Source organism: Phyllobates terribilis, unplaced genomic scaffold (genome assembly GCF_046119375.1).
Source record: "Phyllobates terribilis strain yellow unplaced genomic scaffold, ASM4611937v1 Scaffold_3__8_contigs__length_932513732, whole genome shotgun sequence".
NCBI lineage: Eukaryota > Metazoa > Chordata > Amphibia > Anura > Dendrobatidae > Phyllobates > Phyllobates terribilis.
Genome location: NW_027362763.1, coordinates 657,618,400 through 657,642,018, shown reverse-complemented (window position 1 = coordinate 657,642,018; position 23,619 = coordinate 657,618,400). Strand labels below are relative to the sequence as shown.

The following is a 23,619-nucleotide window of genomic DNA, read 5'->3' as shown; positions in this document are numbered from 1 at the left end:
AACTACTATAATACTGCCCCTATGCACAAGAATATATCTACTATAATACTGCTCCTATGTACAAGAATATACTATAATTGTGCTCCCTATGTACAATAATATAACTACTATAATACTGCTCCTATGTACAAGAATATAACTACTATAATACTGCCCCCTATGTACAAGAATATAACTACTGTAATACTGCTCCTATATACAAGAATATAACTACTATAATACTGCTCCTATGTACAAGAATATAACTACTATAATACTGCTCCTATGTACAAGAATATAACTACTATAATACTGCCCCCTATGTACAAGAATATAACTACTATAATACTGCCCCTATGTACAAGAATATAACTACTATAATACTGCTCCTATGTACAAGAATATAACTACTATAATACTGCTCCTATGTACAAGAATATAACTACTATAATACTGCTTGTATGTACAAGAATATAACTACTATAATACTGCTTGTATGTACAAGAATATAACTACTATAATACTGCCCCTATATACAAGAATATAACTACTATAATACTGCTCCTATGTACAAGAATTCAACTACTATAATACTGCTCCTATGTACAAGAATATAACTACTATAATACTGCCCCCTATGTACAAGAATATAACTACTCTAATACTGCCCCCTATGTACAAGAATATAACTACAATAATACTGCCCCTAGGTACAAGAATATAACTACTATAATACTGCCCCTATGTACAAGAATATAACTACTATAATACTGCTCCTATGTACAAGAATATAACTACTATAATACTGCTCCTATGTACATGAATATAACTACTATAATACTGTTCCTATGTACAAGAATATAACTACTATAATACTGCCCCCTATGTACAAGAATATAACTACTATAATACTGCCCCCTATGTACAAGAATATAACTACTATAATACTGCCCCCTATGTACAAGAATATAAGTACTATAATACAGCCCCTAGGTACAATATAACTACTATAATACTGCCCCTATGTACAAGAATATAACTACTATAACACTGCCCCCTATGTACAAGAATATAACTACTATAATACTGCTCCTATGTACAAGAATATAACTACTATAATACTGCTGCTATGTACAAGAATATAACTACTATAATACTGCCCCCTATGTACAAGAATATAACTACTATAATACTGCCCCCTATGTACAAGAATATAACTACTATAATACTGCCCCTAGGTACAAGAATATAACTACTATAATACTGCCCCTAGGTACAAGAATATAACTACTATAATACTGCCCCCTATGTACAAGAATATAACTACTATAATACTGCTATGTACAAGAATATAACTACTATAATACTGCTCCTATGTACATGAATATAACTACTATAATACTGTTCCTATGTACAAGAATATAACTACTATAATACTGCCCCTATGTACAAGAATATAACTACTATAATACTGCCCCCTATGTACAAGAATATAACTACTATAATACTGCCCCCTATGTACAAGAATATAACTACTATAATACAGCCCCTAGGTACAAGAATATAACTATAATACTGCCCCTAGGTACAAGAATATAACTACTATAATACTGCCCCTATGTACAAGAATATAACTACTATAATACTGCCCCTATGTACAAGAATATAACTACTATAATACTGCCCCCTATGTACAAGAATATAACTACTATAATACTGCTCCTATGTACAAGAATATAACTACTATAATAATGCTCCCTATGTACAAGAATATAACTACTATAATAATGCTCCTATGTACAAGAATATAACTACTATAATACTGCTCCTATGTACAAGAATATAACTACTATAATACTGTTCCTATGTACAAGAATATAACTACTATAATACTGCCCCCTATGTACAAGAATATAAGTACTATAATACAGCCCCTAGGTACAAGAATATAACTACTATAATACTGCCCCTATGTACAAGAATATAACTACTATAACACTGCCCCCTATGTACAAGAATATAACTACTATAATACTGCTCCTATGTACAAGAATATAACTACTATAATACTGCTGCTATGTACAAGAATATAACTACTATAATACTGCCCCCTATGTACAAGAATATAACTACTATAATACTGCCCCCTATGTACAAGAATATAACTACTATAATACTGCCCCTAGGTACAAGAATATAACTACTATAATACTGCCCCTAGGTACAAGAATATAACTACTATAATACTGCCCCCTATGTACAAGAATATAACTACTATAATACTGCTATGTACAAGAATATAACTACTATAATACTGCTCCTATGTACATGAATATAACTACTATAATACTGTTCCTATGTACAAGAATATAACTACTATAATACTGCCCCTATGTACAAGAATATAACTACTATAATACTGCCCCCTATGTACAAGAATATAACTACTATAATACTGCCCCCTATGTACAAGAATATAACTACTATAATACAGCCCCTAGGTACAAGAATATAACTATAATACTGCCCCTAGGTACAAGAATATAACTACTATAATACTGCCCCTATGTACAAGAATATAACTACTATAATACTGCCCCTATGTACAAGAATATAACTACTATAATACTGCCCCCTATGTACAAGAATATAACTACTATAATACTGCTCCTATGTACAAGAATATAACTACTATAATACTGCTCCTATGTACATGAATATAACTACTATAATACTGCCCCTATGTACAAGAATATAACTACTATAATACTGCCCCTATGTACAAGAATATAACTACTATAATACTGCCCCTATGTACAAGAATATAACTACTATAATACTGCCCCCTATGTACAAGAATATAACTACTATAATACTGCCCCTATGTACAAGAATGTAACTACTATAATACTGCCCCTAGGTACAAGAATATAACTACTATAATACTGCCCCTATGTACAAGAATATAACTACTATAATACTGCCCCCTATGTACAAGAATATAACTACTATAATACTGCCCCTATGTACAAGAATATAACTACTATAATACTGCCCCCTATGTACAAGAATATAACTACTATAATACTGCCCCTATGTACAAGAATGTAACTACTATAATACTGCCCCTAGGTACAAGAATATAACTACTATAATACTGCCCCTATGTACAAGAATATAACTACTATAATACTGCCCCCTATGTACAAGAATATAACTACTATAATTCTGCCCCTATGTACAAGAATGTAACTACTATAATACTGCCCCTAGGTACAAGAATATAACTACTATAATACTGCCCCTATGTACAAGAATATAACTACTATAATACTGCCCCATATGTACAAGAATATAACTACTATAATACTGCCCCTATGTACAAGAATGTAACTACTATAATACTGCCCCTAGGTACAAGAATATAACTACTATAATACTGCCCCCTATGTACAAGAATATAACTACTATAATACTGCCCCTATGTACAAGAATGTAACTACTATAATACTGCCCCTAGGTACAAGAATATAACTACTATAATACTGCCCCCTATGTACAAGAATATAACTACTATAATACTGCCCCTATGTACAAGAATGTAACTACTATAATACTGGCCTGTGGCTAATTGCAGTGATATGAAGAGTACACATGTAAGTCATTGGTGTCGGGTGGTAGTCTTCGCCTGCAGTTTTCCAGTACAGATGCTGGTGTTGTGGTATACAGGACTGGGGTAGAACGTTACCTGCGCTGGATATTCTCGCTGTACACAGTGTGATCGCTGCAGGTACTTTGGCTGAGGAGATAATTAGTACCGGGGTGATTTCTATATCAGCATTTTCAGCCTCAGTTGGAGTCTTGCAGCAATGAATTAATATGTTCTGGTTCATTCTTCTTTCGTCCCTTCGGGTCGGTGAACGTTGTGTATTATTGAAGGGAAATCCTGAGTGGAAATCAGAGGGTTGCAAATTAGCAGAATGAGTTGCAGCCGGCGTATCACAGCAGCGGTTATTTACTGGCCGCAGATCACGGCTGCGCTCAGAGGTGGATACAGTCAAAGAATACAAGTTACTTTGTTTCCTTTTTTCCATCATTTTGCAGGACCTGTGGATGCAGATTGTTAGTTTGTTTTCTTTCTCGGTGCGGTGTCTAGATCTGAACTATAAGTGTATCCGCTCTGATGTGAAGTCTATCTTATACGTATTACAGTCAGAGAATACAAGGTACTTTGGTTCCTTTTTTCCATCATTTTGCAGGACCTCTGGATGCAGATTGTTTGTTTCCTTTCTTGGTGCAGTGTCTGGATCTGAACTATAAGTGTATGATTATTCGCTCTGATGTGAAGTCTATCTTATACGCATTACAGTCAGAGAATACAAGTTACTTTGTTTCCTTTTTTCCATCATTTTGCAGGACCTGTGGATGCAGATTGTTTGTTTGTTCTCTTTCTCGGTGCGGTGTCTGGATCTGAACTATAAGTGTATGATTATCCACTCTGATGTGAAGTCTATCGTATACATAATTGATTAGAGACGCTGTAACTCCCCAACTTCAAGGGTTATTCCCAAAATCACAAATTATTCACTCAGTGTTCGTAAGTTTTCATCTCTCTATCACTGGGGTCTTATTTATTAGCCCCCCCACCCCACCCCCAGCAATCAGCAAGTTATCCCTATGATCCCGTATCCTCCATGCTTTACACTGTAACACAATAAAAAAAAACAAAAAAAAGACATAAAATCGACTCAAACCTTTTTTTTTTTTAATTTCAATTGTTTAATTTTTTCTTTCAGCAGGAAGGGAAGAAAAAAAATAAAAATAAAGAATAGTTACCAGAAATTTTTTTTTTAGATATTTTTTTTTTTTTTACAATGTTAAACTAAAACAGTTCTAGGCTACATGTGTTAAGTAAATCTAGAACACAAAAAAATGGTTAAATAAGATTTGTTTTCTTTTTTTTTTTTTTAAAGATACAAGAAATTAAAACTTTTTTTTTTCCTTACATTTAATAAACTTCACAGAACAGATACTGCAAAGGAACAACCCAGTGAACTAGCGCTGCGGGGCCAAACCGTCCCCAATGTTCATGGCAGCGTCCGCTCCAGTCACCCTTCAACCTTGTGCCTAGGGTCATGGGGAAGGCGGAATGACAAAGGGGACCTTTATCTTCTCGGGGGGCTGGTTGGTATTTGAGAAGCCCGACTCCCTCCCCCCCCCCCCAAAAAAAAAAAAATACAAAAACCAAGCAGAAATCCAGACAAACAGTACAGTATAGAGTCGTCTATTGCATAATCGGGTGGTTGAGTGTGGTGGGACATAGTGGTCCTTTGCAAGATTATGCATCAGAGAAGATTCTTGGACCTTGCGTCACTGTTGAGAGAAGTTCGGTTCCTGAAAAAAAGAAGAGGCTAGAAATCTGTGACAACGTAACCGGGGGGGAAATAAGTGGGCTTCATCTAGGGATTTTCAATGAAGGGTCCGCAGGAAAGATCCGATCACCTGTCGCCCATATCACAAGAGAGACTTACTGCTCCAAATCGTTCTCTCGCATGGTAAGATCTATAGATAGTTCCCCCCGGCTCCCTGGACAACTAAGCCTCCTTTAAGTGCATAAGTGCCAATGGATCTGATAGATTGGGGCAGACATTGTGGGTGAGCACGCTACCAAACAGTCGTCAGCTATTACTATCAAGGCGATTCGGGAAAAAAAAGTCGAGGTAAAACTCAACTTCTATAGGATGTAAGTGCTGTTATATAGTTTGAGGAATTCTGGAAGAAACAGTCAAAATCAAAAGATCTGGAGAAAGTCCGTCTGACCCTATGAAGACGGAAGCAAGTGTCGTCAAGTAGACAAGTTCGCATACTACATCATTCTTGAAGGTCTTAGACCTCAAATAAGAAACCCTACTTCTATCCAACCGGCAATTCCATCCATTGGGATTCCCCAAATTTCTCATACTTCATATTCATGTGCAATGTTTTCTAAAAAAAAAAAAAAAAAACTGCCTTCGAAGATCTGCAGAGCCATAAGCCCATAAGAGATCCGATGAGTGAAGAAAACATGTGGGCACTAGTTTTCGAAGGCCTTAGACCTCAACGAAGGTAAAAAAAAACACCCGATTTACACTCTACATGGAGCTCCATTCCACTCGATTGCTTGGGTTCCCCTTCCAGTCTCTCGCACCTTTCTACTCAAGGTTAAGTTCTTTTTTTTGTTTGGAACGGCCCTTGAATAATCGGGGAAGAGTTGACCTACAAGAATCATCTGAGCTCACATACATAGCTCCTGAAGGTCTTAAAACTCAACTTAGGCCTGCAAAAACTACATACATATTCCACTTGCTAATCAATCCCTTGACATTTACTTCTAACCTCTCATACTTTCTGAAGAGCAGGAATTCTTGTGCTTGCCTTTGAAAACCGGAGCAGTTTGGTCTGAGTATTTAAGACAGACCAGAAGAGACAGGCGAGTCTTTGAAGAACTCTTCTAAGGCCTGAGAAACCCAATGCATATGCAACTTGCCATTCCATGCCTTGGGATTGCTTAGATTAGCGAAATGTACCCATTTGTACCCCGAAGAGCAAGTTTTTTTTTTTTTAACCAGCCCTTGAAGATCTGAAAACTGTTTATCTTACTCTTTAGGACAAGAGGGACCTCAACTAAGCTTGACAAACCTTACAATGTCCACCCGGCATTTCATCCTTTTTGGATTTGCTTGAGTTCTTCCCCATGTTCCACACATCCTACTCATGGGCAAGGCTTTGTTTGTAGAACTTCCCTTGAAGATCTGTACATGTGACACCGCTATATAGTGCTTCAAAGGCTCATCTATGGCCTGAGAATTTGGCATTCTTGGGTTGGCCTTCAATCTTTCATTTTCTACTTAAGGGCAAGTCTATATTAAAGGGCCCTGGAGGAAGTTGAGTGTGTTTGTCTGAGTGTTTAAGACAGAGACAATTGACCTCAACGTGGGCACCCCATGTCGCTTTTGGACCTCAACTGAGGCCTGAAAAACTCAATATATCTATCTCACCTTTCTTCCCTAACTCTCATTTCCTTTTTTTTTTTGTTCTTTTTGTTTCTTAAGAGCAAGCTTTTTCGGTACCCGCCCATGCAGAACTCCCTCTCCTTTGGCTGCATAGAATCGAGGCTACTGAGCCCTTTTTATTTTTATTTTTTCACAAGCTAACACTTTGGAGGCGAAGTGTACAAAAATCTGGAGTATTTGCGGCTGTTCCTCAACACTGTTACGGAGATCTGTTTGCTACAAAATATTTCCTTTATCCCTCACCCAAGTATATTTATATATATATATATATATATAGTTACAGAATGTGGCTCGGTAGGCTCCAGCCGTGGCTAGTGTGCTGTGAATTAGCCTTTATTTGACCAGAAAGACCGTCACTTGGCAAATAGCAAACAAAAGCCAATCAGGTAAATCCCAGTCACTCTGGAAGGGTACAGGGTGGGGTCAGGGTCAGTGGCTCCCCCCCAAAACATAAGTGCATTCAGATAATAATGTCTGCCGGGTCTGGGGTATATCGGAATAACTAACCTGATAACCTTACTAGGAGGGGAGACCCCCCCGCCCAGTGAAATCCCTGATGCCGCTAATATAATACTCAGACAGAGGACACGGAGTGACCACTGGGATCTCCACGTGACATTGGAAGATCGGCATGAACCCAACTTTTATTTATAATTGAAAACAATGGGTGAAGACGATGGCGAGATGGTCCGACCGGACAACGGGATTGGAAGAGAGACAAAAACAATTATTATTACTTAAATCAGTGAAATGGCGGGGGGGGGGGGGGGGGATATATATATATATATATATATATATATATATATATATATATATATATATATATATATATATATATATATATATATATATATATATATATATATATTATAAATGAACATAATTATAAAGATTAAATAAATTCCTGGAGCTTTCATCATGGACAACAGCCACCGTCCGGCCACTACCAACTTTCGTCTAGATAAAGTACCTGCGGGGTTCTCGTAAAACGAAAAAAAAAAAAAGAAAGAAGAAGGAACCTGATTGGCTGTAGTCTGTGACTTGCTCAGTAGTGAGAGCCTGCTTGACATTGTCCTAAATAAGGCTAACATTAGTGAACTAATAGAAACAGCATTTGGTTTTGGAGGTTGGTGGCACTCAGGAGCAGCCCTCGCCGATGCGCTGGCAGGACCTGCCCACTTTGCGGTCAAGCTTCACCATCTTCAGAATGGCCTCTTCGCGTCCGCGGCCCATGTGGTCGAACGTGCAATCGTGCTGCTCTGGGAGGCGATGTAACATACAGAACACGTAACCTGGAAGAGGAAAAAAAAAAAACACATCTGTGAACCACCAAAAAATAAATGTCAGAAATATGCCCCTTCCTCCCGAAACATCACGTCCCCCCAAAAAAAAATTACAGAAAATTCACAAAAAAACACAAGGAAATGGTTAATAAAATCACATCCGAGGCGAGAAACCGGCATTTACATATTTCATTTTTATGAGGCTCGACTGCCAAGAAAAATAAAAAAAAAAATACCCCGTACGGCGGCGGCCAAGTAAACGGGGAGCGGCGTGCGATCCAAAGCGTGATGTATGCGGCTGATCGGCCATATAACACACAGGTGGACACTTGTCATAATCCTGTAATGTTAGATGTCAGATTGTTATACACTGATGATGGAAACACGCCACGAATCCTTCATCGCCCCCCGAGTGCAGCTATGAACCGGATATGTAGCCGGAAGTCTGTGCGAGTCAAACAGGAGTCAATGTCTGACGCCACAATCTCCATTTAGTGAGTAGTTCTTTGTGAGTGTATGGGGCTCAAAATGCGTGGACGCTGCTCAACAACAGTATATTCAGGATGCCCCCGACCTTTCCTTCTATTGGGAGTAGCGCAGCTGCCACCATATCATCCTTTAAGGAGTTTGGGAACATTACTTCACTCTCACGGTAAAGTAACCTCCACTTCCCACAACGCTTGGATAGAAAATGTATCAGACAGCTACCATTTCCTTCAGAGACACCATGTTCTCAGGCAATTGTTTCCCAATTTAAGACTCAAAATGCGTGAATTTAGCATCACGTCGATTAATCCATGGTGTCTCCCCACTTTCCCTAAAGCCCCACAGAGATTGTATCAGTTACCATTTCATTCTGAGGGAGATTTGCTCCTAACACAACGTTCCCCATTTATGTCAAAGCTTAAGAACTCAAAACGCGTAAGAGTATGTGCACACGATCCGGCATACTTTATGCTGCGTCCAAAGTGATGCTTTATATGAACGCAGGTGAATCCGCATGTGTTCATTGATTCTCCGCATTCAATACATTATAGTGATCTAATTTCTCTTGCGGACTAGCGTCTCCGCAAGAGCAATTGACATGCTGCGGTCTGGAAAGACGCGCCGCATGTCCGTGTCCGCCGGTGATCCGCAGGTGCACGGAGACGCATCCTCTATGCTGTAACATCCGGGTTTGACGCAGCATAACACGCAGCTTCAAACCCGCAGCGGCTCCTGATCGTGTGCACATACCCTAAAAGATAACCAGTCACTTCAGGTCCCACAACCTCGCCTGACCATGAAAAAGTATCAGAATGTAGAAAAATCAGTGACTCGAAACGCGTTAAAGTTGCATCGTGCGTGGTGCCATGAGACAATTGGTGACAGGTTACAAACGGTCGTTCACTTTTTGTTTACAGCAGTGTATGGACATTGAGGTGGGATTGGTTATTAGGGTGGGCTTTGCCTGGGGTGTTGTGACGATACAGCTTATAATCTTAATCAGCCAGACAATTAGATTTGTTCAGCCAAGAGAAATACACATACATTTACAAGTCAACATGAACATAGTAGTGTATTTCTGTGGCTGGTCAAGGAGGACACACTATTAGGTGTATAAAACTGAATGTTGACTTCTCTTCGTTTGGAAACAATGATGTTTGTTAATACGCTAATGACATATTATATTAAGCCAGCTATATGTTTATTTACAAGAGCCCTCCACTATACCAACTATGTAAATAGATTAGCTCAAACAATGAGCCCTGTGAGTAATGCCCTCCCTAACCCCTTTTCTGTGAATGTGTACTTGAACGGACAATTATAACTATTTTAAGGGACATGTGCCTCTGTAGGAGAGAGATTTTTGAAACAGAGATTGGAAAGAGACTTTACAAGGAAAATCAAAGATCAGAGTCTCTCAGACCATCAGCTTGGAAGCATGGCTTTAACCAAAAGAGACACAGATTTGGATTCTACATGATTCCGGCCTAAGGATATATGGCCCTGACTGGAAAGATACAGATCTGCTCCACTGACCATCAGAGAACCCACGGATACATTTGGGGAGACCAGGTTGGGAAGATGAAATCACCTGGCCCCATGAATATGTTGTTTGGGGTTGCCAGGTGGGACCCTCCGGTCACCTGGAACCCATGGAGACATTGGGAGAAGCCAGATTGGGACCAGCCGGTTATGTGGCCCCATGGAAACTCTCGGAGAGGCCAGAGTGGGACCCTTGGGTCTCCTGGCCTTGTATATCGATGGACTGCTAGCTTACTAAGCTTGCCGCTACCTTCTCTCTGGGGGGCCCATCCAGAAGCGGGGGGCTACTAGGTGAGGTAGTTGGCCCTGGAAGTCCCAAAGTCGCTGCGGTTCTATCCCAGGTGGGTCAGCGGAAGGGTGAGACTGTGTAATGTTCTATCATCTTGGGTATTTGCTGGGACTGTTCTGTTCGCTGTTTTGTGGTCCAATAAAGCATTGCCACGCTGTTTTACCCTCACCCTGTGTTGTCTGAGTAGTATTACGCCCACGGAAGACCCCGGATCTTCACAGGTGTAATGGTACTTTCTTGCTGAAAATGTTCAATACAAAGTTATCGGATTTATAAAAAAGTTGCATCTTGCGGATCAAGCACCACAACGACCCACCTCCCCACCAAATTCCCTCTTAGAAAATGTATCAGGCAGTCACCATTCCCTTCTGTTGGTTTATGACAGCTGACTCCACATTCTCCATTCAGGAGGGTGTTCAGAATTAAAGACTCAAAACGCGTGAATGTTGCATCATGCAAATTAAGTCACGCGACTGCCACCCTCCCCCAACACCCATGGAGACGGTGTCAGACAAGTGTCACACTCCATCAGACGGATGTGGTAACTTGCCTGATGCAGTTTCCATGGAGTTGGAGGGTGTTGCGTGACATGAAGGGGCGTTACAACACTCACACGTTTCGAGTCACTAATTCTGAAGACAACATAGTTACCATTTCCTCCTGATGGAGTAATGGCAGATGATGCTGGGGGCCACGATTCACCAGTTTTTCACAGAATTCTGACGTAAAAATTTTTGAAATGTTGCAGATTTTTTGAGTAACTGAGTTTGTGCAAAAACGTCGCTACTTGTGGCATTTCTCTGCCAGTTACGGAGGAGACGTGGTGGAGCACCTGCTTATTCTACGCTGTGACTGGAGAAACCCGGCAGCTGAAAGATGCACCAAACTCAGAGACCCACGTCTATAACTTCAGTGCACTGGTGATAAAGGCAGGTCTGCAAAACGCCAGTCTTGATCAGTCCATGTCAGAAATAGTGACTCAAAATGCGTGAAAGTTGCACCAAACACTAAGTCTCTCAACTCCCACAATGGAAAATGTATCAGACAGTTACCATTCCCTTCTATTGGGGTCTGACGAATGACACTTTGTGCTCCGTTTAGAGGACATAGTGGCTTAAAACGCGTGGAAATTGTATAATGCTTTGCATCTTTCCCAGGGAACAGACGATGTAGCAGTGGGACTCTGCCGGCTCGCTGCAGCTTCCAGACATGATACAGCTGCAATCGGAAACTACATCATGGCCAAAAAATTCCTTACAATATTTTGCTCAACAGACTTTGGACCATCGCCGGTCATTTGTGGCTGCAGAAATGGCTACCATTGCAGCCCACAGAGCCACATAACTAGGTACAGCAGGGCGACAACACCTGTGTGAGCTACAGGCCATGTTGCTCGTCGGCCAGATTTCCAGGATGAACGGTTATTACAGCAGAGGGCCCTTTATCTCCGTCCGCCAGCATTTCACATTGTGTGGTTTCAGTGCTGTACGAGTTCTGTGATCCAGGAGCGTCTGCAGAACGTCGCACAGTACAGGTTCCGGCCATTGCCCTCCAGATCCGGGGATCACACATCCTGTAATGTGCGCTGTTAGTCTGTGTGTAACCGACCGTGTTTGGCTCGTCTCGTCGCGTTTCAAGCATCCGCTGCCGTCAGATATTGAGGCCAGCTGGAGCCCGACCAGGACAACGGGCCCTGGGCTTCACTGATTGAATCACACAGAAAACTGGCTGCAAAATCCGCTCGACTAGAGAGCAAACGCGGCAAAATAACCAAAACCGAAGAGAAAAACAAGAGGCCGTCACTGTATCAACATTTCTGTTATCTGCCATGTCTGCTCTCGAGAGATATGGCGGTAGAATAAGGTGTGGCGGGAAATGCAAGCAGGCATTATTTTCCATGGAGAGTTACGTAATACGGGTGTACATTGCCTTCCCACCCCGCATTGCCGGGGCTGGAAGGTGGGATGCGAGTGTCAGCATGGCCGCAGGAAAAGTCCGACTGGGATCTGCGTGTGACGCTGGAGGATGAGCCACCACTACATAATAGGGAGAGGTCGGGCACGGACATGGAGGCTGCTGCTGGGCCTCGTGTAGAGGCTAGTGGAGGTCTGCATATGATGCTGGAGGATGAGCCACCACTACATAATAGGGAGAGGTCGGGCACGGGCATGGAGGCTGCTGCTGGGCCTCGTGTAGAGGCTAGTGGAGGTCTGCATGTGACGCTGGAGGATGAGCCACCACTACATAATAGGGAGAGGTCAGGCACGGACATGGAGGCTGCTACTGGGCCCCGTGTAGAGGCTAGTGGAGGTCTGCATGTGACGCTGGAGGATGAGCCACCACTACATAATAGGGAGAAGTCAGGCACGGACATGGAGGCTGCTGCTGGGCCTCGTGTAGAGGCTAGTGGAGGTCTTCGTGTGACGCTGGAGGATGAGCCACCACTACATTATAGGGAGAGGTCAGGCACGGACATGGAGGCTGCTACTGGGCCTCGTGTAGAGGCTAGTGGAGGTCTGCGTGTGACACTGGAGGATGAGCCACCACTACATAATAGGGAGAGGTCAGGCACGGACATGGAGGCTGCTGCTGGGCCTCGTGTAGAGGCTAGTGGAGGTCTGCGTGTGACGCTGGAGGATGAGCCACCACTACATAATAGGGAGAGGTCAGGCACGGACATGGAGGCTGCTGCTGGGCCTCGTGTAGAGGCTAGTGGAGGTCTGCATATGACACTGGAGGATGAACCACTACTACATAATAGGGAGAGGAGGTCAGACACGGACATGGAGGCTGCTGCTGGGCCTCATGTAGAGGCTAGTGGAGGTCTGTGTGTGACGCTGGAGGATGAGCCACCACTACATAATAGGGAGAGGTCAGGCACAGACATGGAGGCTGCTGCTGGGCCTCGTGTAGAGGCTAGTGGAGGTCTGCATATGACGCTGGAGGATGAGCCACCACTACATAATAGGGAGAGGTCAGGCACAGACATGGAGGCTGCTGGGCCTCGTGTAGAGGCTAGTGGAGGTCTGCATATGACGCTGGAGGATGAACCACTACTACATAATAGGGAGAGGAGGTCAGACACGGACATGGAGGCTGCTGCTGGGCCTCGTGTAGAGGCTAGTGGAGGTCTGTGTGTGACGCTGGAGGATGAGCCACCACTACATAGTAGGGAGAGGAGGTCAGGCACGGACATGGAGGATGCTGCTGGGCCTCGTGTAGGGGCTAGTAGAGGTCTGCGTGTGACGCTGGAGGATGAGCCACCACTACATAATAGGGAGAGGTCAGGCACCGACATGGAGGCTGCTGCTGGGCCTCGTGTAGAGGCTAGTGGATGTCTGTTTGGCCTGAGAGGTTGGCATATCGGCCTCGGAGGCCGGGGTCGGCTGGACACCATTTCATGCAGGATTGGACACGTGGAGAAGGGTGGTGTACTGGAGTCTGGGAGAGTCTTCGCTGTTGGAGAGACTGGCAGTGGTTTGGATGCCATGAGGTGCGATGGCTTTACGAGATTTGGTGCCGCAGTTCAGGCGATGAGTTTGGGCGAGGGAAACTGGCAGCAATGGTGACTGTCAGGATTAAGAAACATGGCTGGACAAGACTGGAGTCAGCAGACGAGAGAGAAAGCCATGCTATGTCTGGCAAACAAAGAGCGCCTGCACGGAGAAAAGCGCCTGCACGGAGAAGACCCCACATCACTCCGTCAGGAACGGGCAGGGACACCGAAACGCGATGGAGCCTGGGCAATCTGGTTGGGTGAAGACCAAGTGCTAGAAGGCTCGAGAGACATCGCACCCGGTGGATGCTTTATCATGGCAGCAGGGACAAACATGACGGGAACTGGTGCTGGAATGAGGACAATGACCCACAAAGAACAGGACAAGTTTTTTTTGCAGGGGATTCAATCAAGTCCACAAGAAGTTTGCAGCTTTCTTCATACTTACACAAGTGGTCAAAATTGTTGTTACCCCTCGTTTAATGAAAGAGAAACCCACAATGGTCACAGAAATAACTTGAATCTGACAAAAGTAATAATGAATTAAAAATCTATGAGAATAAACAAATGAAGGTCAGACATTGCTTTTCTGCTTCCACAGAAGTTTTAAAAAAAATTAAGCTCATGAAATCGGCCTGGACAGAAATGATGGTTCTTCTTCTTCTTCTTAACTTAATATTTTGTTGAACGACCTTTTGAGGCGATCACTGCAATCAGACGATTCCTGTAACGGTCAATGAGACTTCTGCACCTCTCCACAGGTATTCTGGAGACTCCTCATGAGCAAACTGCTCCAGTTGTCTCGTGGTTGAAGGTTGCCTTTTCCAGACGGCATTTTTCAGCTCTTTCTAAAGATGCTCAATAGGATTTAGGTCAGGGCTCATAGAAGCCACTTCAGAATAGTCCAATGTTTTCCTCTCAGCCATTCTTGGGTGTTTTTAGCTGTGTGTTTTGGGTCATTATCCTGTTGGAAGACCCATGTGACCTGCGACTGAGACCAAGCTTTCTGACACTGGGCAGCACATTTCTCTCTAGAATCCCTTGATAGCCTTGGGATCTCATTGTACCCTGCACAGATTCAAGACACCCTGTGCCAGATGCAGCAAAGCAGCCCCAGAACATAACAGAGCCTCCTCCATGTTTCACAGTAGGGACAATGTTCTTATCTTGATATGCTTCATTTTTCCGTCTGTGAACATAAAGCTGATGTGCCTTGCCAAAAACTTCAATTTTTGTCTCATCTGTCCAAAGGAAATTCTCCCAGAAGCTTTGTGGCTTGTCAACATGTAGTTTGGCAAATTCCAGTCTGGCTTTTTTAATTATTTTTTTTTCAACAATGGTGCTCACCTTGGTCGTCTCCCATGAAGTCCACTTTGAATCAAACAACGACGGATGGTGCGATCTGACACTGATGTTCCTTGAGCTTGAAGTTCACCTTTAATCTCTTTAGAAGTTATCCTGGGCTCTTTTGTTTCCATTCGTATTATCCGTCTCTTTGATTTGTCATCAATTTTCCTCCTGCGGCCACGTCCAGGGAGTTTGGCTATAGTCCCATGGATCTTAAATTTCTGATTAATATGTGCAACTGTAGTCACAGGAACATCAAGCTGCTTGGAGATGGTCTTATAACCTTTACCTTTAACATGTTTGTCTATAATTTTCTTTTTAATCTCCTGAGACAACTCTTTCCTTCTCTTCCTCTGGTCCATGTTGAGTGTGGTGCCCACCATGTCACCAAACAGCACAGTGAGTATCTGTAGCCCTATATACAGGACCACCGACTGATTACAAGATTGTAGACACCTGTGATGATAATTAGTGGACACAACTTGATTTAACATGTCCCTTTTGTCACATTATTTTCAGGGGTCCCATCATTTCTGTCCAGGCCGATTTCATGAGTTTAATTTTTTTTAAAAAATTCCGTGGAAGCAGAAAAGCAATGTCTGACTTTCATCTGTTCATTTTCATAGATTTTAATTTATTATTAATTTTGTCAGATTTAAGTTATTTCTGTGACCACTGTGGGTTTTTCTTTCATTACACGAGGGGTACCAACAATTGTGACCACGTGTGTATAAGTTACTCAATACAAAACCTGCACCGACCCACAAACACCCCTAAGTTTTATTAAGGGGTTTGAAGAGAGTCCCGACTCCTGGTCCATCTATTTGGCACCAGCCGGCAGTGATCGCAGCTCTGGGTAAATGAAGTTTTCTCAGCTTCCCGAATTTACAAGGTTTTGCCGGTTTCCAATTTTCTGATTTGCTTTTCTGCGAGAATCAAAATGAGTTTCCCCACACCTGGTAATGAAATGCAGGGACACATTATAAGACTCGCGGAGCTCGTGCACAAGATGTCAGGAGGGTAACGGCAGTTGTGGGTTAGTGCGCTGCATACAGAAGGGGACGACTAATGGGAGAGGCTCCAACAAGACATAATGCCGGATACATGTGGTCAGCAGCAGCAGGGAGGAAGCATGAATGTGCCGGGCCTGCCCATGAACGTGTGCCGCGCATACAGTGTGCATAGTGTATGATGTATATAGTGTGCACAGTGTCATATATATTGTGTACAGTATGCAGTTTATCTGCAGGATGCACAGCGTACAGTGCGAGGTGTGTATACAGTGTGTACTGTGCTTATAGTGTATAATATGTATACTGTGTACAGCGTGCACTAGGTATACAGTATGTACTGGTATATATCATGTTCAGTGTGTATAGGGTGTACATTGTATACATTGCGTATAGTGTCGCTCGCACAGGCAGCAGTAGCGGCGGCGGCGCAGTTCTCAGTTCAGTCACGTCGGTCTTGTGCTTTCCTCCAGGAGCCGGGCAGGCGGCAGCGATATTACCGGACTCACACTGATCTGCTCCGCGCTGCTTTTACAAACACACCGCCTTTTAACTCTGCTGGTCTCATTTTCTGTAGAAGTTTCAATTTAAGCGATTTCTTAAGTGCACGGCTCGTGGGCAGCTCTAACCATCTAAAGTCACCTTCCAGCTCGAGAATAAGAAAAGTAATATTCTAAGAGAGACCTGGAAATCGGGAAAATCCGGACTGAAAGGAGAATGTGCTAAGCACCATCAGTGCACAGCAGGGGGAAATCGCAGGTCCGAGCACCATCAGTGCACAGCAGGGGGAAATCGCAGGTCCGAGCACCATCAGTGCACAGCAGGGGGAAATCGCAGGTCCGAGCACCATCAGTGCACAGCAGGGGGAAATCGCAGGTCCGAGCACCATCAGTGCACAGCAGGGGGAAATCGCAGGTCCGAGCACCATCAGTGCACAGCAGGGGGAAATCGCAGGTCCGAGCACCATCAGTGCACAGCAGGGGGAAATCGCAGGTCCGAGCACCATCAGTGCACAGCAGGGGGAAATCGCAGGTCCGAGCGCCATCAGTGCACAGCAGGGGGAAATCACAGGTCCGAGCACCATCAGTGCACAGCAGGGGGAAATCACAGGTCCGAGCACCATCAGTGCACAGCAAGGGGAAATCACAGGTCCGAGCACCATCAGTGCACAGCAGGGGGAAATCACAGGTCCGAGCACCATCAGTGCACAGCAGGGGGAAATCACAGGTCCGAGCACCATCAGTGCACAGCAGGGGGAAATCGCAGGTCCGAGCACCATCAGTGCACAGCAGGGGGAAATCGCAGGTCCGAGCACCATCAGTGCACAGCAGGGGGAAATCGCAGGTCCGAGCACCATCAGTGCACAGCAGGGGGAAATCGCAGGTCCGAGCGCCATCAGTGCACAGCAGGGGGAAATCGCAGGTCCGAACACCATCAGTGCACAGCAGGGGGAAATCACAGGTCCGAGCACCATCAGTGCACAGCAGGGGGAAATCACAGGTCCAAGCACCATCAGTGCACAGCAAGGGGAAATCACAGGTCCGAGCACCATCAGTGCACAGCAAGGGGAAATCACAGGTCCGAGCACCATCAGTGCACAGCAAGGGGAAATCACAGGTCCGAGCACCATCATTGCACAGCAAGGGGAAATCACAGGTCCGAGCACCATCAGTGCACAGCAGGGGGAAATCACAGGTCCGAGCGCCATCAGTGCACAGCAGGGGGAAATCACAGGTCCGAGCACCATCAGTGCACAGCAGGGGGAAATCACAGAACACTATAGCACTCCAAGGTGGGATCACAGGTCCAAGCGCCATCAGCACAGTACAACATTGCAAGGTGGGATCACAGGTCCGAGCGCCATCAGCACCGCGAGGTGGGATCACAGGTGCAAGCGCCATCAGCACAGTACAGCACCGCAAGGTGGGATCACAGGTCCGAGCGTCAACAGTACATTGCAAGGGGATCATACGTCTGAGCGCCAAAAGTACACTACAGGAGGGATGAGGAGGTCACTAACTCTCCCAGAGTCATCTGTCACCACCTCCCAGAAGTCAGGAGAGGAGCTGTTTCTGGGAGATTTCACATTGCGTCTTGTTTTGCAGCTCAGCTCTATTGCAATGCATGGGGATATGGACCCCTGTGCCTGCTCCTATCTTTTGGTTGTGGATAGTATTGCAGCTCATCCCCAGTCACTTGAAGGATGCCGAGGTGTAGTACCACGCACAGCCTGTGGACAGGAATGGCGCTGTTTCTGAAAACCAAAGTTGCCATGTTTTTCTAAACCTGGACAAGCTCTCCCCAAGTAGTGCACGGGCCGCCATACACAGTGTCTATGGTCTGCAGACCCCTTTCCTTTCACCATCCAGGGGTCCGGGACAGCGACCTCTTAGTGGTGGAGTGGGACGTGTCTTGGCGCGGTGCTAGCACGAAGCAAGGATCCTAAACAATTAGCTATTCCCCTGGCCGCTCCCGCTCGGCTGGGTGAGGGCGCACAACTCATCCTACAAATTGCTCTTTTGAAGATCAAAGCCGAGCGGAATTTGTCTGTATGCGCAGCAGATGAGAATGTAATTTAATGAATTTCTCCCTCCTTCACTTGGCAGCGTTCCCGTAGTGGGCTCCGGGGCGAAGACTCATGGACGAGGAAGCACAAGAAAAGCCGGGGAGGTGTAAAGACTGGGGGGGCGGGGTAGCGGGGGCCTGGTGGCTTCGGCTCTCCTGAGCTCTCTCTTTGGCTTTAATTGGCACCTCATTAAAAAGTAATGAAAATGACATCTTCTGTTCTCGCTGCTTCGGGCTCCGAGGGCTACAAAGGGGCCGAGCGCAATTCACAACACGTTCAATTTATAAAGCAAAGCCTCTTACGCATTATTTATGAGCCGCGATTTCCTGCCAGAGCCTAATAACCTGTAATAGGGGCAAAGCTGCTCCTCCGCCTCTGTGACCCCGCAGGCCTTGTCCTGGACTAGTATTCAGGGCCCCGATGCACGGTCCCTAGGACCAGGCCAAACACTCACTTGTCCAGTCTTATACTACCCACCCTGATGGCGTCCTGCTCGCACAGCTCGGGGTTTGTTACAATGTATCACCCACTAGACACGTCTCCTGATCGTTTCTTACAATGTATCAGTCTGGGTTTGGAACTGTTTGGTTCACAGAGGATCGTCTAGACTGGATACAATTGTAACAATCCTTCAGCTCGGAGTATTAGGTCAAATTGGGTTTTCAGTCTCTGGTTCAATAATGTTACCATTCACTGACGGCAATTAGAGATCATGGAAATAGTGAAGAAATAGAAGACGACTGAGAAAAAGCTGCTTAAGTTTCATTATAAGGTGATTACATAAGAATGGACAATTCCTTTAAGTGCCGCTCTGCCCCCCGTACATCAGACGAGAGGATACGACCCAGGTAAAAAGCACTTTGTGAAAAAAAAAGACCCGGACCCTGGGCTAGTCATGATTACTGGGGGGCTGGAGACCGGACCCCCGGGCTAGTCATGATTACTGGGGGGCTGGAGACCGGACCAGTGTTCTCAAGATTACTGGGGGGCTGGAGACCAGACCCCAGGCTTCTCATGATTACTGGGGGGATGGAGACCGGACCCTGGGCTAGTCATTATTACTGGGGGGCTGGAGACCGGACCCCGGGCTAGTCATGATTACTGGGGGGGCTGGAGTCCGGACACCGGGCTAGTCATGATTACTGGGGGGCTGGAGACCGGACACCGGGCTAGTCATGATTACTGGGGGGCTGGAGACCGGACACCGGGCTAGTCATGATTACTGGGGGGCTGGAGTCCGGACCCTGGGCTTGCATTGATTACTGGGGGGCTGGAGACCGGACCCCGGGCTAGTCATGATTACTGGGGGGCTGGAGACCAGACCCCAGGCTTCTCATGATTACTGGGGGGCTGGAGACCAGACCCCAGGCTTCTCATGATTACTGGGGGTCTGGAGTCCAGACCCCAGGCTTCTCATGATTACTGGGGGGATGGAGACCGGACCCTGGGCTAGTCATGATTACTGAGAGCTGGAGACCGGACCCTGGGCTTGTCATTATTACTGGGGGGATGGAGACCGGACCCTGGGCTAGTCATGATTACTGGGAGCTGGGGACGGACCCTGGGCTTGTCATGATTACTGGGGACTGGAGACCGGACCCTGGGCTTGTCATTATTACTGGGGGGCTGGAGGCCGGACCCAGTGTTCTCATGATTACTGGGGGGATGAAGACCAGACCATGGGCTTGTCATTATTACTGGGGAGATGGAGACCGGACCCTGGGCTTGTCATTATTACAGGGTACTGGAGACCGGACTCTGGGCTTGTCATTATTACAGGGGGGATGGAAACCGGACCCTGTGTTCTAATGATTACTGGGGGGCTGGAGTCCGGACCCTGGGCTTGCATTGATTACTGGGGGGATGGAGACCGGACCCTGGGCTTGTCATTATTACTGGGGGGATGGAGACCGGACCCTGGGCTTGTCATTATTACTGGGGGGATGGAGACCGGACCCTGGGCTTGTCATTATTACTGGGGGGATGGAGACCGGACTCTGGGCTTGTCATTATTACAGGGGGGATGGAGACCGGACCCAGTGTTCTAATGATTACTGGGGGGCTGGAGTCCGGACCCTGGGCTTGCATTGATTACTGGGGGGATGGAGACCGGACCCTGGGCTTGTCATTATTACTGGGGGGATGGAGACTGGACCCTGGGCTTGTCATTATTACTGGGGGGATGGAGACCGGACCCTGGGCTTGACATTATTACTGGGGGGATGGAGACGGGATCCTGGGCTTGTCATTATTACTGGGGGGATGGAGACCGGACCCTGGGCTTGTCATTATTCCTGGGGGGATGGAGACCGGACCCTGGGCTTGTCATTATTACTGGGGGGATGGAGACCGGACCCAGTGTTCTCATGATTACAGGGGGCTGGAACCAAACCCTGCACTCGTCTTGATTACCTGGGGGGCTGGAGACCGGACCCTGGGCTGGTTAATATTACTGGGGGCTGGTGAATACTCCGGTAATGTCGGAGGTTATCTGGATATCCGCCACCCAGGGATTCCTTTACTCTTCACGGCCGCTGAATACAGCAAATTAATGATACACATTTATCTCATTAAAATAATTTTTGGCTTTGGGGAAAATCATTTTGATGAATGTTTAATGGTAATTTATGAGCTGTAATCAGGAGGGTGATAACAGTGCAGAGCAGTGACCTGAGAAATGAGTCCGAAGGAAGGCGGGGAGCGGGGAGCGGAAAGGTCCGCGCGGGGAGAGGAAAGGTCCGCGCGGGGAGAGGAAAGGTCCGCGCGGGGAGAGGAAAGGTCCGCGCGGGGAGAGGAAAGGTCCGCGCGGGGAGAGGAAAGGTCAGTGCGGGGAGTGGGGAGGCCTGTGCAGGGACCTACATCATCCGATATTTCCCATCTTACATTGTAGCCACATTGAACACTAAACTACTTATTTTGTACCAGTTTGAGTTAATTGAGACTTGTATTTTAGTCATAACCAAAGCTGCATTCAAAATGTTCCACAATAATCACCATAAAGAACCAGATCTGGAACCACGTTACACTCCAGTCACATCTAGAGCTGCATTCACACCGTCCTGTCACATCCAGAGCGGTGTCTGACCTATGCTACACAGAACCTGCAGTCTTAAAGCTAACCGAAAATACAGCAGAATTGTGAGTGCTGCTCTGGAGGGGATTGTATTAATACAAGATCTGCATACTACAAGCAGACGCTCTGACCAATGACGTCCCGCAGTCCAGAGTATTGGTGGGTGGGGTAGAACATTAGGTATTTGTGATCCACTCACCGCAGCGACAAGACCCCAACTCCTGTTGTACCAACTCCAGTTTTATTTGGCAGCGGAAGCAGCGGCGTCGGCTCTTCTGTTTGGGGCGGTTACGGTCGGGTCCTTCCCCGCTGTCTAGTAGTCGAGGCCGTTTCATGGGGGAAGCGTCATCCTCTGATTGGGAATCTGGAAGAGAACAACGTATCAGTGAATAATGGGGACAGTTACACAGATATCAGGTCGCCGAGGAGGACGAGGATGATTCTACACTTACTCATACACATGAAGCCTACAGAGAGCCATCTTGACACCAGTCCTGTTCACGGAGGACCAAGCACTGGGACTTCCAAGGTTTGGGGCTCTCAGAACAACTTTCTGGATAATTGCGATGTATAATATGCACTGGAATTCTTAAATCAGAGTCATCTATTCACCTCTGCAACTTCTTAACCAAGAACAGGGATCAGTCCCTGGCGTCGGCCGGTCTGGTGGCCTCAGTCCCTGGCGTCGGCCGGTCCGGTGGCCTCAGTCCCTGGCGTCGGCCGGTCCGGTGGCCTCAGTCCCTGGCGTCGGCCGGTCCGGTGGCCTCAGTCCCTGGCGTCGGCCGGTCCGGTGGCCTCAGTCCCTGGCGTCGGCCGGTCCGGTGGCCTCAGTCCCTGGCGTCGGCCGGTCCGGTGGCCTCAGTCCCTGGCGTCGGCCGGTCCGGTGGCCTCAGTCCCTGGCGTCGGCCGGTCCGGTGGCCTCAGTCCCTGGCGTCGGCCGGTCCGGTGGCCTCAGTCCCTGGCGTCGGCCGGTCCGGTGGCCTCAGTCCCTGGCGTCGGCCGGTCCGGTGGCCTCAGTCCCTGGCGTCGGCCGGTCCGGTGGCCTCAGTCCCTGGCGTCGGCCGGTCCGGTGGCCTCAGTCCCTGGCGTCGGCCGGTCCGGTGGCCTCAGTCCCTGGCGTCGGCCGGTCCGGTGGCCTCAGTCCCTGGCGTCGGCCGGTCCGGTGGCCTCAGTCCCTGGCGTCGGCCGGTCCGGTGGCCTCAGTCCCTGGCGTCGGCCGGTCCGGTGGCCTCAGTCCCTGGCGTCGGCCGGTCCGGTGGCCTCAGTCCCTGGCGTCGGCCGGTCCGGTGGCCTCAGTCCCTGGCGTCGGCCGGTCCGGTGGCCTCAGTCCCTGGCGTCGGCCGGTCCGGTGGCCTCAGTCCCTGGCGTCGGCCGGTCCGGTGGCCTCAGTCCCTGGCGTCGGCCGGTCCGGTGGCCTCAGTCCCTGGCGTCGGCCGGTCCGGTGGCCTCAGTCCCTGGCGTCGGCCGGTCTGGTGGCCTCAGTCCCTGGCGTCGGC

At 46.7% G+C, this 23,619-nt stretch overlaps 1 protein-coding gene across 2 annotated transcripts in view; it reads right to left on the bottom strand.

Moving 5' to 3' along the window:
- Nucleotides 1-7,904: 7,904 nt before the first annotated feature.
- ZFAND3 (zinc finger AN1-type containing 3) overlaps nt 7,905-23,619 on the bottom strand; it is a 189,531-nt gene continuing 173,816 nt past the window's right edge. Inside the window, exons 5-6 of one of the 2 annotated variants that reach the window (XM_073671697.1) lie at nt 22,323-22,487; nt 7,905-8,323 (exon numbers count right to left, since the gene is read on the bottom strand). In XM_073671697.1, coding sequence (XP_073527798.1) covers nt 8,169-8,323; nt 22,323-22,487 — 320 coding nt within the window. In that variant the 3' untranslated portion in view covers nt 7,905-8,168. The remainder of the gene's footprint in view (nt 8,324-22,322; nt 22,488-23,619) is intronic. The other variant, XM_073671696.1, reaches the window with a different exon arrangement.